This window comes from Octodon degus, unplaced genomic scaffold (genome assembly GCF_000260255.1).
Source record: "Octodon degus isolate 3935 unplaced genomic scaffold, OctDeg1.0 scaffold00005, whole genome shotgun sequence".
Classification (NCBI taxonomy): domain Eukaryota; kingdom Metazoa; phylum Chordata; class Mammalia; order Rodentia; family Octodontidae; genus Octodon; species Octodon degus.
Window position 1 is genome coordinate 21,734,106 of NW_004524581.1, and position 15,200 is coordinate 21,749,305.

The 15,200-nt window shown below is 39.3% G+C and overlaps 1 protein-coding gene across 3 annotated transcripts in view; it reads left to right on the forward strand.

Moving 5' to 3' along the window:
• The window catches only part of Supt3h (SPT3 homolog, SAGA and STAGA complex component), a 442,678-nt gene extending 429,004 nt beyond the window's left edge, over positions 1–13,674 (forward strand). For all 3 annotated transcript variants that reach the window (XM_012515533.2, XM_023719414.1, XM_023719403.1), the window contains exon 12: positions 12,832–13,674. In XM_012515533.2, the coding sequence (XP_012370987.2) occupies positions 12,832–12,873 (42 nt within the window). In that variant the 3' untranslated portion in view covers positions 12,874–13,674. The remainder of the gene's footprint in view (positions 1–12,831) is intronic.
• Positions 13,675–15,200: the final 1,526 nt, after the last annotated feature.

A 15,200-nucleotide genomic window follows, 5' to 3' on the forward strand; every position in this document is an offset into this window, starting at 1 on the left:
TTTTTTTTCTAAAACCAGGGATTGAACTCAGGCCCTTGCGCTTGCCAGGTAAGCGTTTATTCCACTGAGCCATCTCCCCGGCCCCTATTTTTAAATTTTAGAAAGCAGAAAGAAATCAGAGAAGAAAAGTAGAGTAAGGTATGATAGTTTTTAATCTAGTTAGAGCTTTAACTAGGCTAAAGACACAAATAACAGATAGTAGTATTGAACTTGAAACTAGAAAATATTATTTAACACTTATCTAAAGAAAATGATAATGAAATTTTTACTGTATATAGCTAAGTATTTTAGACAAGGACTTACTTTGTTTCCCAGGCTGACCTCTAACTAATAGGTTCAAGAGACCCTACTGAAGGAGTTGCCAGCATGCCTGCTTGTCTTTGGCTTTTTAGTATGAGTTTGTGTTCCTTAATACCATGTACCAACTGATGATGATCCATAAAAAAGACAAGAAAACCAATTTGAGAATTAAATGTTTTCTGTAGCTGTCTGTAGATAGATACTCACACACACAATTAAAATGCATGTTATGAACACGCAGTGCAGCAGATGAAGTCTGTCTGCTTATCCAAATACACTGGCATTCTACTACTATAAGCCATAATTAGAAGCTGACTGAATATCAAAAGTTGAGAACTAAAATTCGTCTTTTCAGAACTTAATTTTGCTGACTTTGAGAGAGATGAAGACAAGAGTGTAATCTCTTTGAGAGAGATTTACACTTTTTGACAAATGTGGGAGCAATGAGATTATTGAGAATAAAGATTAGATCGGATATGAAAGTTTAAGTATTACTTAGCTGGTAAGGAGCCAATTTGTTAAGGAGGTCTGATTGGGCTGCTAATCATAACTTTTTTTTCCGTGATGGACACGGTCCTGGCTATTTTGGATCAAAGTCTAAATTTTACTAAGGAGCATCTGTGAAGATGTGGAACTGGGTGTGGAATCATTCATAGGATCGCATGGAAGAAAGCAACTAGAATAGAAAGTGTCTCATGAGAACATGGCCTCTGGAAGGCCCCAACACCCGCAATGTTTAAATTTGGTTTCAGCATTCACAACACAAATAGAAGAAAGTGCACAGTTGACCCAAAGAGGATTTATCTTCATTCATCTTCCTGTAAAGTTGCTTACTCTGGAAAGGTGGTCGAATGTGGGACGTTCTCATGATTGCCTTGCAAAGACTACATCTTTTGTACAGCTAAAGGAAAAAGTAATATTTCAGGGTGGAGGGCCATAGGGGCTCGGTTTGCTGAAATTGCTCTTCACTAATTATACACGCTTGTTTGTTCCCCTCCTTATTTTAGAATTAGACTAGAAAGGACTCATTACAAAAATCTAGGTCAGCTCTAAAGCTTGATTTTCTTAGACTAGACTACTTGAGGATCTGTGTTATTAAATATGGAATATTTTAGTTGTTTGTAAAGAAAAGCACTAAAGCAGCTGTAAGTGAATTAATCTTTGAAAAGTCACCTGATAATACTAATTAAAAACTATTTCATACTACCCATCCTAGAAGTGTTAAACCTACTCAGTTTCTCCCTCAGACCTATAAAAAGAATCCAGCTTAGCCCTATGTCCATTTCACCTCCATGCAAAACACTGTGTGTTAAATGTTACAGGTTCTTAAATTTTTATTAGTACATTTTTGCAGTACACGAAGTTTACATTCATCTTAGGGAGTATATGTACATATCTCAATTCTTTAATTCACTTCCCCTGCCTCCCCTTCTCTTTCCATCCTCCAAACTCCCTTTCCCCATTTTCATTATTTTTTACTTCACGTTTATGACATATGTTTACATTCATTGGTGGGCATTTGGTACATGTAAGTTTCACATCTTAACCCTACCCCCATTCTCCTGGACTCATTCTCCTCCTAGATCACCTTGTTTCTTCCTGTGCCTTATTTTGCCATTTGACTTTGCCTTACTCAAAGGAATTTCTGAGGATTCTTTTTTCCTACAGATGTCTTGAATTCATCCTTCTTTATAGCTGAGAAGTATTCCATTAGGTATAGGCACCACATTTCCTTTATCTTTTTGTCTGTTGATTGATAACCAGGCTGCTTCCAGGATTTCACTACTATGAATTGTGTTGTTATAAACACTGGTATTTACTGTAATATGAATGTCTTTAGCTGTTTGAGGAAAATCCTTAGAAGAGGAATAGCTGGGTCAAATGGAATTTCTAATTTTAATTATTTGAAGAATCCCCATAATGATTTCCATAATGGCTATACCAGTTTATAGACCGACCAATAATGAGCAAGCAGGATTGGTTTTTCACTGCCGTCACACCATCATTTGCTGTTCTTTGATTTCTTAATGACTGCTATTCTTTCTGGTGTAAGATGAAGTCTTAGTGTGCTTTAATTGGCTTCTCTCCCTAGTGGCCAGAGGTGTTGGACATTTGTTCATGTTGATTGACCACTTTTACTTCTCAGATGTGTCTATTCATTTCACCTGGCTATTTCTCAGTTATGTCTTTTGAGAGGTCTTTTTAAAGTTCTTTATATGCTGTACCCTAGATATCAATCCTCTGAGTAATGGCTGGCAAAAATTTTTCCCAAATATTAGCTTGTCTCCACGGTACTTATTATTCCCTCTACTGTGCTATATAATCTCATTTGTTGATTCGTAGTTATTTCTTGGGCAGTTGGGAGTCTATTTAGAAAGTCCTTGCCTATCTCTGACTTAAAATGGTTTACCCAAAGTTTATATCTTTGATCTATTTTTATTTTAGCTTGGTACATGGTGAGAGATAATAGGTCCAGCTTAGGATCTACTGTGGTACCTGGCTTCACAAAGGGTTTTGTTCGCAAACAGTTTGGTTCACAAACAAGCATTCAGCAAAATTTTTTCCCAAGTGTGACCATCTTTTCCAAAATCAGAGAACAAATTATATTTATTTAAACAGGCTTTGTGGACTAGTATATGATCTATTTTAGAGAAAGTTTCATGTGCTCCAGAGAAGAATGTACACTGTGTTGTAGTACAGTAGAGTACTGTAGACACCTATTAAGTCCATATACGGAAGGGTGTGGTTCAACTCTTGGTATTTATAGCTATTTTGTTAAGTTGATCTCTTTGCAAGAATGACAGTGAAAAATGAAAAAATGTCCAACATCTCTGGCTGTTAGAGAGACAAGCAAATTAAAGCATGATAAAAATTTCATCTTACACCAAGGAGAATGGCAGTCATCAGGAAATAAAAGAACAACAAATGCTGGTGTGGCTCCAGTACGAGAACAGTCCTGCTCATTGTTGGTGGGTCTGTATTTATTTGATCTTTTAGGTCCAAGAGTTTTTATGAAGATAGGTGCTCCAAGATTCAGAGCATATATATGATATTTACCAGCATTATCTATTCTGGTTGGATTATTCATTTGACTGGTATGTAGTGAACTTGTCTCTTCTCATCAATTTTAGCTTGAAGTTTATTTTGTCTGAGACTAAAATGGCTACTTATGCTTCTTTTCAGGGTTCCAGGTATATTAAATACTGTTTTCCATCCTTTGAGTTTTAGTCTGTATTCTTAAATGAATTTTGTGAATACAACAGACTTAATTGGAAAGTTGAGGCCATTAACATGAGGCATTATCACTATGGTATTAATTCCTAACAGGGTGATCATTTTCTGTTGTTGACTCCTTTCTTTTTCCTATTGTGTTCTGGTTTTTCACCAAGCTTGATGTATTCATTCCATCTGGATTTTTGGCTTTGTTGCTTTCATTATTTTTGTGTAGGGTATTCTTGAGTATTTTTTAGTTTACTAGTTTGGTTTTCATAAACCTTTTTCAGGAAATGTCCTTATTTTTCCTTCTATTCTGAAGGAAAGTTTGACTGAATACACTAATGTAGGTTGGAAGTTTGTTTTTTTCTTTTAGGGCTTGCAATACTTCACCCCCAGCTCTTCTGGCATTTTAACACGTTTCCATTGGTTTGAAATACTGGTGGTACATGCATGACTATGCCATTAAGTGGCTTTTCCCACCTGATAAGATTTTCCCATGCTGCCCAGTTGGACAGTTATGCATGTACCACATTGGTGGTTCAAAGCCACACGGCAGCAAGCCTACGAATTATGGCCCTGTCAGGAACATGTTAAAAGTCTGTGTTCTGTACCTCTGATCAGTTTAACTCTATTTGTAATTTTTCCCCTGCTTTTAAAAATGTTATGTTGCTGCTGCTGCTGCTGGACAGCTGGCATTTTAATTATGATGTGTCTTGGGGAGCTGTTTTTTTCATCACAGTTGATGCTCTGTGAGCCTTGTTTACTTGTAAATTAAAGTCTTGAATTTGGAAAGTTTTCCATTCTGATTTGTATAAACTATTCCATATGAATTACTTTCTAGTTTCTAACATCATTTTGCCTTATTTTGGTCTTTTTAGTGTCATCTAGTAGCTGATGAATTTTTCTTGTTCACTTCGTCATAACTTGCCCCTTTGTCCTCAATTTCAGAAACTCTTTCCTCATGTTTGGTCATTTCTCCAATTTATGAATTCTATATACTTTTTTATATCTGGAATTTATGCATGATACCTTTTCATCCATTCTGTATCTTTGGAAATTTTGTCATTCATGTTTTGAACTATTTTGGTTAGCTCTTCTAACGTTTTATTTCCCCTAGATCCACCCTGGTCATTTTGTGTGATAGTCTCATCAACTTCTGGATCCTATCCTCTTTGATCTCACATTTGCGTATCTCATCTTTATATCCAGTTTAACCAATACCATGTACTGAAAAGAGTTTTCTCCACGTTCTTGGTGCCAAAATATACTGGGTTGATGTATGCCAGTACCATCTTACTGATTATTATAGCTTCAGGTACTGTCAAGTATTGTGATGCATCCAGTTTTTTTGTTTTTGTGTTGTGATTATTCTATCTTAAAGGCTTGTTGTCCACCTGATAGGCTTACAGTAAGCCATTGACTCATAAGGGATCATGAGAGCTCTCAATGGCTGAGGTTATAACTTGATGGCATAATCTAGAGAATATGAAAAGGGAGCTGAACTAGTTGAAGGAAATGCATCGTGGGAGCCTGGCCTTGGGGGGACTGTGTCTGCTCCTTAGCCCCTTCCTGCTTCCTGCCTGCCAAGAGCGGAATAGCTTTCCTCTACCATGCCCTTCTGCCTTACTGTGGACTGAAACAAGTAAATCTTTTTTCCTGGGTCTTTTCAAATACTTTGTCACAGCAACAAATCAGTTGCCCCACCTCCCTGGATCACATTGGTCACTGTAAGTCATTCATGATTCCATAAAAATTTTTAAGAGTGTTTTCTATGTTTGTTACAGTTGTTAGCATTTTGGTGGGAACTGAACCGAATATATAGATTTGGATAGAATTGAGTCATCTTTGTGTTGTGTGACCAAGAAAAAACAACCTAGGAAAGATTTGAGGTCATGTTTTCCATGATTGGCTGACTCTAAGGCAGAAACACCATAGTGAAAGTGAATAGCAGGGGACAATTACTTAGTTCTTGACAACCAGGTAGCAGAATTAGAAGGAAAGAGCCAGAAAGCAGCCAGAGGCGACATGTAACCTTCAAACCCCATACCCCGGTGCCCTCCTTCATGCAGTTAGGCTACCTTCTGATAAGGCCACTCAACTCAGCAAATGATTAATCGACTCTGTGAAGCGGGAGCCCTCATGATCCAGCCATCTTTCCCAAAGCCCCTCTTCTAAACACATGAGTGCCTTGAGGTATATTTTATTTTTTTATTTATTTTATTTATTTTGTATTTAGTGCAGTTCTACAAGGTCTCATTACACAGACTGGACTTGTAGTGATTCTCCTGTTTTCAGCTTCCCAAGCGCTGGGATTATAGGCGAGCATCACCACGCCCAGTCTCAGCCTTCTCAGCATGCCCCAGGGGCAGGGCTGGCTCGGCAGGGATAGGCCCTCCAACCCCTGCATCTAAGCAGACACTTTAATCCACTGAGCTATCTGGCCGGCCCTAGGGGTACATTTTAGATTACACCACAGCTAATTTTAACAGGATTCCTAGTTTTTGTTAAGACCACAGCTACTACAGGGTATGTTCCCAAACTATGAATATTTATTTTTAAGTTTTATTAGTATGTTTGTAGTATATTACATTCAATGTGGGGAATATATAACAAAATTTATTTCCCTTTCCTTCCCCCTGTTGGTCCCCTCCTCATATGCAAAAGATCTCTGACACTTATTTTGCTTTATATTTACACTTTGGGTTTCTCATGTAAGAAACCACACCACATCTAAGCTTGTGAGTCTGATTTCATTTAACATTATCTCAACTTGCCTCCTACAAATGACTCAGACTTAAACACAATGAGCTACTATTCGGCCATAAAGGATAAGTGCCTTGTTTTCTTTCTCCATCATCTGTTATCAACATACAATCTACTTCTAACATTTAGCTACTAGGAGTTGTGCTACTATAAACATAGGTAAACATTCATGTTATCAGTGATGTCTGTCTCTGTAGAAGGTAGCTAAAGGGAATAGCTGGGTTAAATAGGAATTCATTTTTTGTTATTTGAACAATTTTCATACTGATTTCTTTTTTTCTTTAATTTTATTTCTTTATTTATTTGTGGCCAGCCCAGCCCACCAGGGGGCGGGGCTGGCTGGCATGTGGTGCTGGGTGATTGAACCGTGGTCCTTGCGCTTTGTTAAGCTTGTTCTAAGTAGATGCTTTAGACCACTGAGCCATCTCACCAGCCCCCATACTGATTTCCATAGTAATTATATTACTGTACATTCCCACTAAAAATGTGGGAGGGGGCTGAGGAGATAGCTCGAAGGTCTAAGCACCTGTCTGGCAAGCACAAGCACTCAGGTTCAATCCCTGATACCACATGCCATGCTAGCCCCACCATGGGCCCGCTGAGCTGGCCACCAAAACCAGGCATGGTGGCGCATACCTGTAATCCTGGTGCTGGGGAGACTGAGAAAAGAGGATCACTGTAAGTCTAAGCTGTGTAGCGAGACTCTTTTTTTTAATATGTGGAAGGGTTCTATCTTTCTCACAACCTCACCAGCATTTTTTTTTTTTTTTTTTTTTTGGACAAGGTCTCACTACACAGTTGGGGTTGGCCCTGTGCTCACTTTTATAGCCCCCAGACTGATCTTGAACTCCTAGTGATCATGTCTCAACTTCCCCAGTGCTGGGATTACAGGCATGCGCCACCACACCGGGTTCCAGGGTGGCATGGCACGCCCAAGTTGTAGGGCCCACACGGCATGCGGGTAGGTCCACACATTGAACTTAGAACCTTGTGCTTGTCAGGTAGGTACTTAGTTAGGCCTCTAAGCTATCTCCCCAGCCCTGTTATTTGATTTCTTATAAGAGCTATTGTTCCTAGAGTAAGAAAGAATTTTAGGGTTTTCTAATCTGCATTTTCTCTAGTGATTAGAGATGGTGAGCGTTTTTCATATATTTCAATATTTCATATTGGACATTTGTACATCTCAGAAATGTCTGTTCATCTCAGTTGCCCATTTCTTGGTTGGATCTTGTACTTGGAGGGGGTCCTAATTTTTTGTGTATTCATCTTCAAATGGAGTCTTTGATCCACTTTTAAGTACATGGTGAGAGACATGGGTCTAAGATTCAGTCTTGTACAAGTGTATCACCACATTTGCCAGCACCATTTTTTTAAAAGGGTATCTTTCCTCCGGTGTATGATTTGGGCCCCTTGATCAGAAATCAAGTAGCTGAATGTGCTTGGCACTGTTCCTATATCCTCCTCTATTCCACTAATCTGCATATTTTTATCAGTGTACCTTTGTCATATCACTTGAAATACAGAATTCTGATTATCTCCTGCTTTGCTCTTGTTGCCCAGGATTGCTTTTGCTAGTCTGAGTCTCTTCCGGTTTCATATTTTAGGATTGATGTCTCAATTCTGTAAAGAATGTTGTTGCTATTTCAGTTGTATTTGACACAGAATTGTGTTAAATCTGTGTATCTGTTTTGGTAGTGTGGCCATTTTGACAGTATTGGATCTGCCTATCCAGAAATAAGATACCTCTCTTTTTTTTTTGAGACAGGGTCTCATACAATTTGGGCTGGCCTCTGCTCATTTTTGTAGCCCCTAGGCTGGTGTCAAACTCCTAGCAATCTTCCTGTCTCAGCCTCCTGAGTTCTGGGATTATAAACATGTGTCACCACATCAGGCTTCACCTCTCCTTTTTTTAATAATCCTCTTTATAATTTTTATTACAAAGGTAACACATTTGTAAACACTTAAAGTGTATAGTTTTTCTTGAAGTTATTGGTGAATGGCATTGGTTCCCTAATTTCTCACTGGATTTATTGTTGTATGGGAAAGCTATTTGCTCTGTGTGCTGATTTTGGGTCCTGGTACCTTACTGAATTTCAGTTCTAGGAGTCTTTTTCATGGAATTCTGTAGGTTGTGTATGTAAAGGATGTCATCTTCAGATCAAGATAGTGTGGCTTCTTCCTTTCCTGTATGTATACCTTTTCTCTGTTTCTCATGTGACTGCTCTGGCTAAAGTTTCAGGAATGGTAAGTATGGCTATCCTTGTTGTGTTGCTGATTTTAGAGAAAAAGCTTTCAGATTTTTCCCACTTAATAAGATGTTGACACTGTATTTATATTTACATAGTAGACTTTATAGGACTGAGATAAGTAACTTCTATATTATGTCCTTCCCAACCTGGGCCTAAACTTCTCATATGGGTTTTGTCCTTCATTCTGTTGACCTGTCGTATCATCATGCTCATTATTTATGTAAGTTGACCCATCCTTGAATGAACTTCATGTAATCATAGTGTATGATCTTTCTGATGTGTGTTAAATTGTTTGCTAGTTCTTTACTGAGCATTTCTGCGTCTATGTCTTATACTATGTAGGTCTAATTTTGTTGTATCTTTGGTTTGGGTATTAGGATAATCCTGGTCTTAGCTTCAAAAAAATCAAGAATTTGGCAGAAGTCCTTACATCTCAGTTTTGGGGAATAGTTTAAGAAGAAATTGAATTATTTACCATTTAGTAGAATTCTCTCGTGCTAATGTCTTGCCGTTTACTGTTTCTTTTACATATCTCTAGTCTGTTGACTTTTATATACTCATGTGTTTTCACAATGGTACTGTTCTTTTGCTTCTGGTATAGTACTCTCAAATATTTATTGTAGGGCTTATCTCTTGGTAAAAATTCCCCAGTTTGTTTTTAAGACTGTATTTCCCCATTTTTGAAAAATAATTTTGCTGCAAATAGGTTGGCAGGGTTGGTTTTAGGTTTTTGGTTTTTTCTTCAATACATTAACCCAGCATCTGCCGTACGTCTCATAGGCATCCTCTTGGATGTGACTTGGTGCTTTGCTCTTGCTCTAGGGGGAAAAGGCTCTTGTACTTTCACTATTTTGGCTATAATATGCCTTGATGAACAGGCTGATTGATTCTATGTAGGATCCTTAAAGTTTCTTGTATCTGAATTTTTGTGTCTTACAAATACAGGAAGTTGTGGCTACTACATCATTAAACCAGTTTTAATCATCTTTCCTTTTCACCTTGTTTGCTTGAAAGTGTCCACAATAAGTCTTATAGTCCTTCATTTTTTAAAATTAATTCAAAAGATCCTCAAACTGAAAAATTATGCTGCTTATTCTCATCTCTTATAAAAGCTATTATATTCTATTTTTTATTTTACTGTTTTTATTTCCAAGATTGTTGATTATATTTGTCTCTTCGGTGACTGCACCTATCACATCCTAAGTTGTTTTTCTCATGTCTTTATGTTATTATCTGTATCTTTTGCATCTCACTGAGTTTCTTTATGATCATTTTTATTTTCTGTTCTGACATTTCATAGAATGTCCTGGTCCAGCTAGGGAGATAGATGTAGGCAGAAGTGTCACAAAGCCAAAACACAACCCCAGTGTACTCAGGAAAAAATGATTCTGTATCTGGAGAAGGTTAAAGTCTTTGCCTTACCCTTCCAGACCCCAACCTTTATGACCAGCGTGGCCTGTTATGGTCTGTGTCTAATTGTGCGCGCCCCCTCCCCCCCCCCGCAAGCCTCATGCAGTCATGGGGCAGACTTCAAGACTTTGTGATTAATTCCTGATCCAGTGTTACAATTATGGGTGTGAGTGCTGCTGCGATTATGGGTGTGCTACCCCCAGCCTGGGGCAGATAGCCTGAATGCAATGTAAGAGAGACGGACTTGCTTGCTGCAGCCACTGTTGCTGCTGCTCCTCCTTTTACTCTCTGCCACTGCCATGAAAAGTTTGCCCTCTGCCATGGCCGCTCTGCCTTGGAGCCAACTGAGTATGGACTGAAACCTCTACTGACTGTGAGCTACGTAAACCTTTCCTTCCTTCATTTTGGGTATCAGGTATTTGTCCCAGCAATGAGAGAACAATAACTGAGACATGGCTCCAGTCCAGGGAGCTGCCTGTCCCTAGTGCTTAACCTGTGTGGCACCCTGAGTTTTATTTTCCCTATAAAGGAAGAAGGTTTTTGTATCTAGTAGGAACCATTCCTGAAATTGGTTAAAATTGTGTAACAGGAGGCACTCTTGTGAGGACAGGGTACCAGTCACAGAGTTGTGACCACTGAGCAATAATGATTTAGGGCTTCTGTTACCCATAAAAAATTTTGGAACCCTTTAGAGGAGGGGTTGAGTATCTGTGGTTGAGCCACCAGTGTAACAGTAGACAGTGTCCCATAAAATTAAGTTCAGGGTTATGATGCACCTTTCACTTACAGACCAGTCCCTCAGGGCTGCCTCTTCAAAACCTATGGCAAAGAGAAGAGTCACCAAGTCCAAGGGCAGAGAGGTACCAAGAGTGACACTGTACTGTGTGACACTGTCAGGGAAGCATAGGGCCCACTTGGACTCTGTGGCTCGCATCGTGGAGCCACAGATAGGTGCACATTCACTTACACAGTCACTCAAAAGTCATTCATCCCCACTTGCAGAAATCCTTGGCTGACTGAGGTCTCGTCTGGGAGACCTTGGAAGGGGATCCGTCTCCCCTTCCAACTGTGTAGACAGGCACCCAGGGGACTCACCTTCTCTGGAAGTCCCAACAGGAAATCAGTCCACTTCTGCACCAAGTCCGATCAGAGAATATGTCCGAGCACCCACCAAGCCTGTCCTCCTTGGAAGGAGGACTCACCAATTGGGCGAGAAGTACACCGTCCCATGCTCTGAGGAGGGCATCTAGCAGGTGCTCGTCCTACTCTGAGCAGGTGGCTCACTGGGCCAGCACAGTCAGTTTCCCAGTCAGGACTAACCAAATGTTACAGCAATTTTAGGTTTACGAGAGGCAAAGAAACGGAACACCACTTGAAAAACTGGAGGAAACCAAGCTTTATTATGCAGATGGGCTCAGAAGAGCTGCTTACTCCTAAGTGTGAGCCCCCAGTCTAGTACAGGAAGTTACTTTTATACTGTTTATCAGGCAGGGAAGGGGCCTTTTGAGTGAGTGGAACTTTAGAAATATAGAAACAAAAACAGGCCAGGTACAGCTTATAACTCTGGTACAAGCCTATTTATACAGAAGCAGAAGGAAAACTGCAGACCACTGACATAATTTGAGTTTTGAAATATTTTGAACAAAAAAATATCTTCGACATGCCAACTAGATTTAAGCCCTGTGCGGACCATGCAGTCTCATGCAGTCAGGACTGCTGATGCGGTGCTGCCTGCTTGTTCCCCTTGAGGGGATATACACATCCCTGCCATCCCTGCTTTGTCCTTTTTGACTCCCCCTGCTGTGCAGAGTTTCTGAGAGTTCCTGATCATTTCTAGAGTTCTTCCCTTGTAACTCTCCTCCAAATCATTTGTTACCATGGGTCTTCTCTATGGCAGAGTTGTGTGCGTGCCGCCCGTACCCAGCTGCTTGCCACTATTCTTTAACATAAAAATACCTACTGACAATAAATTTGTTGAGCTGAAAGTACAAAAACTCCAGAACAGCTCAGAATTACAGGAGCAGGAGGAAGGGGATGATATTTTAATTTTCTCCATTTTTGTGAAGGTCAATTACAGAAGAATTTGAGAGTTCTCAGAAGTATGAGTGGACTGTAATGACTATTAGTTATACAGAGTACACCTCTGAAAGGGAACTTTTGCCCTAAGTACTGAATTTTAGTTCTGCTCCATTTTATAGCAACGTAGGATTCAGGACAAGTAATAAACCTTGTGTTGCCCAGGTCTTCTAGCTCTCAAATGTCAAATCCCTCACAATTCACAGTGAATAGCAAGCAGTTTCTACTTTGTTAACTGGGATACATTATATTTTTGCAGTTAGTATCAATTATGAGGTTATCCCATGCACAGCCATATGTATGCCAACATGCACATGTATGTATATCAGATTGTAAGTCAGCTTAATTTTCCTGTTTGTAATGTGCAGAATTCCTTTGAAATCCTTTTAGAGAGGAAAGCCCTCTGTGTCTGCTGAGACTATAAATTAGGACTAGAAAATCTATGAGTCAGTAATTTATAGACTATTAGATACTTAGAAGTGATTCTGGAGCATGCTAAATAGAGAACATATGTTTGTAAAAGACAGCAGATTTAACACAATGTCTCTTTGGCTTAACCAATCAATTAACAAAATTGGATGTCTTATTTTGCCTATCTCCCACATCCCAAAAATAGAGTTGCTAACCAGTTGTCGACCACACTAACTTTTAATAGAATGCTTGTCATTACTTTTCCACCAGAACTATTTATATTAAGCACCTATTAGATTATAGCCAGGAGTCTACAAATGAGAAAGCAAGTTCGGTTTGCTTTCTGCCTCCTTTTCTTGTTTGACTTGATGGGATAATTCATTGCACATTTCTTTTTCTTTGACAGAGTGCCTACCGCAGGAATGGGATGGCTTTTCTAGCCTGCTGACGCAACTGTGCCTGCAACAAGAAAGGCAGTGTTACACTGCAGTGACTTCTTTTCCCTGCCTGTGCAAGACTAAAGTTCACCTTCACAGCCTCGCCAGTGCACTGGTTTGATGTGACGACTGCTCTTTTCCAGCCCCTCAGCACCGTAGTCTCCTTTACTAGATGGACTATTTAGCTGATTAATGGCAGGATGTTTGGGAGTGTGTGTAGGTGGACAAGCATGCAGATCTTAACTTGGCACGGATTTGCTTCCCTGGCTTCCCTGGCTTACGTATCTTAATCACCCCCTCGGCATTTTTAGTCTTGTGTTTTTTATTTGATACATTTTATACTCCAGGTTGGAGACAAAGGAGACAAGATTAAAAGAACAGTCTTCTCCCACTGTACTATCCACCAGCTTTACTTCCCAACACTTGTTGACTAGGTGTCCCTAAAATAAATGTAGTCATGTTCACGTTATAATCAAAGGTCTAACTAACGTCAGAAGCCGCCAGGCCCCACCCCACTTCCCCGCCACCCACTTGCCTTTTCCCCCACTTCCTGTCCATCAGGTGTTTCTGAAGTAAGACTCCTCCCTTCCAGCTCACAATAGTGGCAGTCACAATAATAGAAAGCGGGGAGAGGGACCGGCCCCCTCCCTTCAGCAGCCCCTCCAGGAAGCACTGAGTGGGAGCAGTTGCCCCCTTCCCCACCCCATCTCAGCTCTCCCAAGCAAATGAGGTTTTCAGCTCCCAAGAACAACCCAAAATGCAGCAGACGCAGTTCCACAGTTCCTAATTAAACATGAATTGCAAAGAAGGAAGTTATTTAATTCTGTGGGCGTTTTGTGTAATTTAACTTTTATCATGATTTTTATACCCAAAAAAAGCCTAAAGAATTCATAAAAACAAACATGAGAAGCACGAAATTTTCCTTGTGACCAAATAACTGAGCACCCGTAGAATTGTGCTGTGTTCTTCACTCACATTTGCTAAACTGCCATTTTGTTGAACCTTCTGGAGAGATAATCTACATGTCAGAAAAAAACATCAGATATATAATATCACAAGTGTCCAAAGATTTTGACATTCCATCTATGCTTGCTGAAGTGGCTGATTAAACTTATCATCATTATTATTTTCTTTGGCTTCCCTAATCATGAAAATTGTAAGCCTGCAGTAAACATCCCAATTTTTAAAACAACAGCATACACTGTATTTGGTTTTGATCTACTAGGCTTAAAAGATGTGTAAAATTCTCAGGGGTAATTTTTCCACATTGAAATTCTTTCTCTCCCACATTATATTTTTTAAAGTATCCATAGGCAGAGAAATAGGGTTTAGTTTTTCCATTCATTTTATCCTACCTGATCTCCTTATAGTCCCAGAGAAGGAAGACCCAATGTACATTTCTCAGAAATATGACAGGTCTGTGTTTTTGCTGGTCTGGTGTATGTTTGTCTATCCTGAACAGTCTGACAGGCAATTATTTATAAAACCTGGTTTTGCCCAGTAAGTTCATATAGTAACCTTTCACTTTTCATCATAAGCCAGAGAGCTGAATTTAGAATTTAAAAAGGTCATTTATGTCTGTCTTGAACCAGCCTAGATGTTCCCATAATTGCTCAATATTATTTTTTTCTTTGCTACACTTAAGTTCTTTATCTTCCCTTTCCACAAGGCTGAATCTGAAGTGAACTAAAATTTCACTAAGCAATGAGTATATAAATGAAATTTACAGAAGCAAAATTTTGGAAAATGTGACTTCAATAAATTCTCAAGACTAAAATATCATGTAGATATTTTAGGGAATCACTTAAAATAAGAGATAATCTTAGCAAGCATTGAGAACAGTCCCTCATTTCACAGATGAAAAATGCAAGGCCTAAAGAGAAGAATCAGTCCTCCTCAAATTCCCCGAAACCCATAGTACCTCAGTTCCAATCTCTCACACCCCACCACATTAGATTTGCATGAGAATATCACCAAGGCATGCTGAAATGTTACAGCATTTTTAATCACATTAATGTAAATTAAGAGATTATGGGGACACAGTAAGGCATAATCCTTGTGATTTAGAGATCAAATTTGAAAATAAACCATCAAATAACTTCTCTTTAGAGAAACAGATACTGCTCTTTAGAGGTGAAGAAAATAAAATATTTCTGCTTTCACCTAAATTTCAAAGTGTGACTTCTGAAAAGTGCCATTTAGAGGTTACGTCATTAATCTTCTTGCATTCACTTTTTCTTGTATTTAGGCAAGGGTCTACAGGGTGTTCAGGGTCTCACTACTAGATTGGACTCCTAGTGATCCGCCTGTTTACAGCCTCCAAAGTGCTAGGATGACA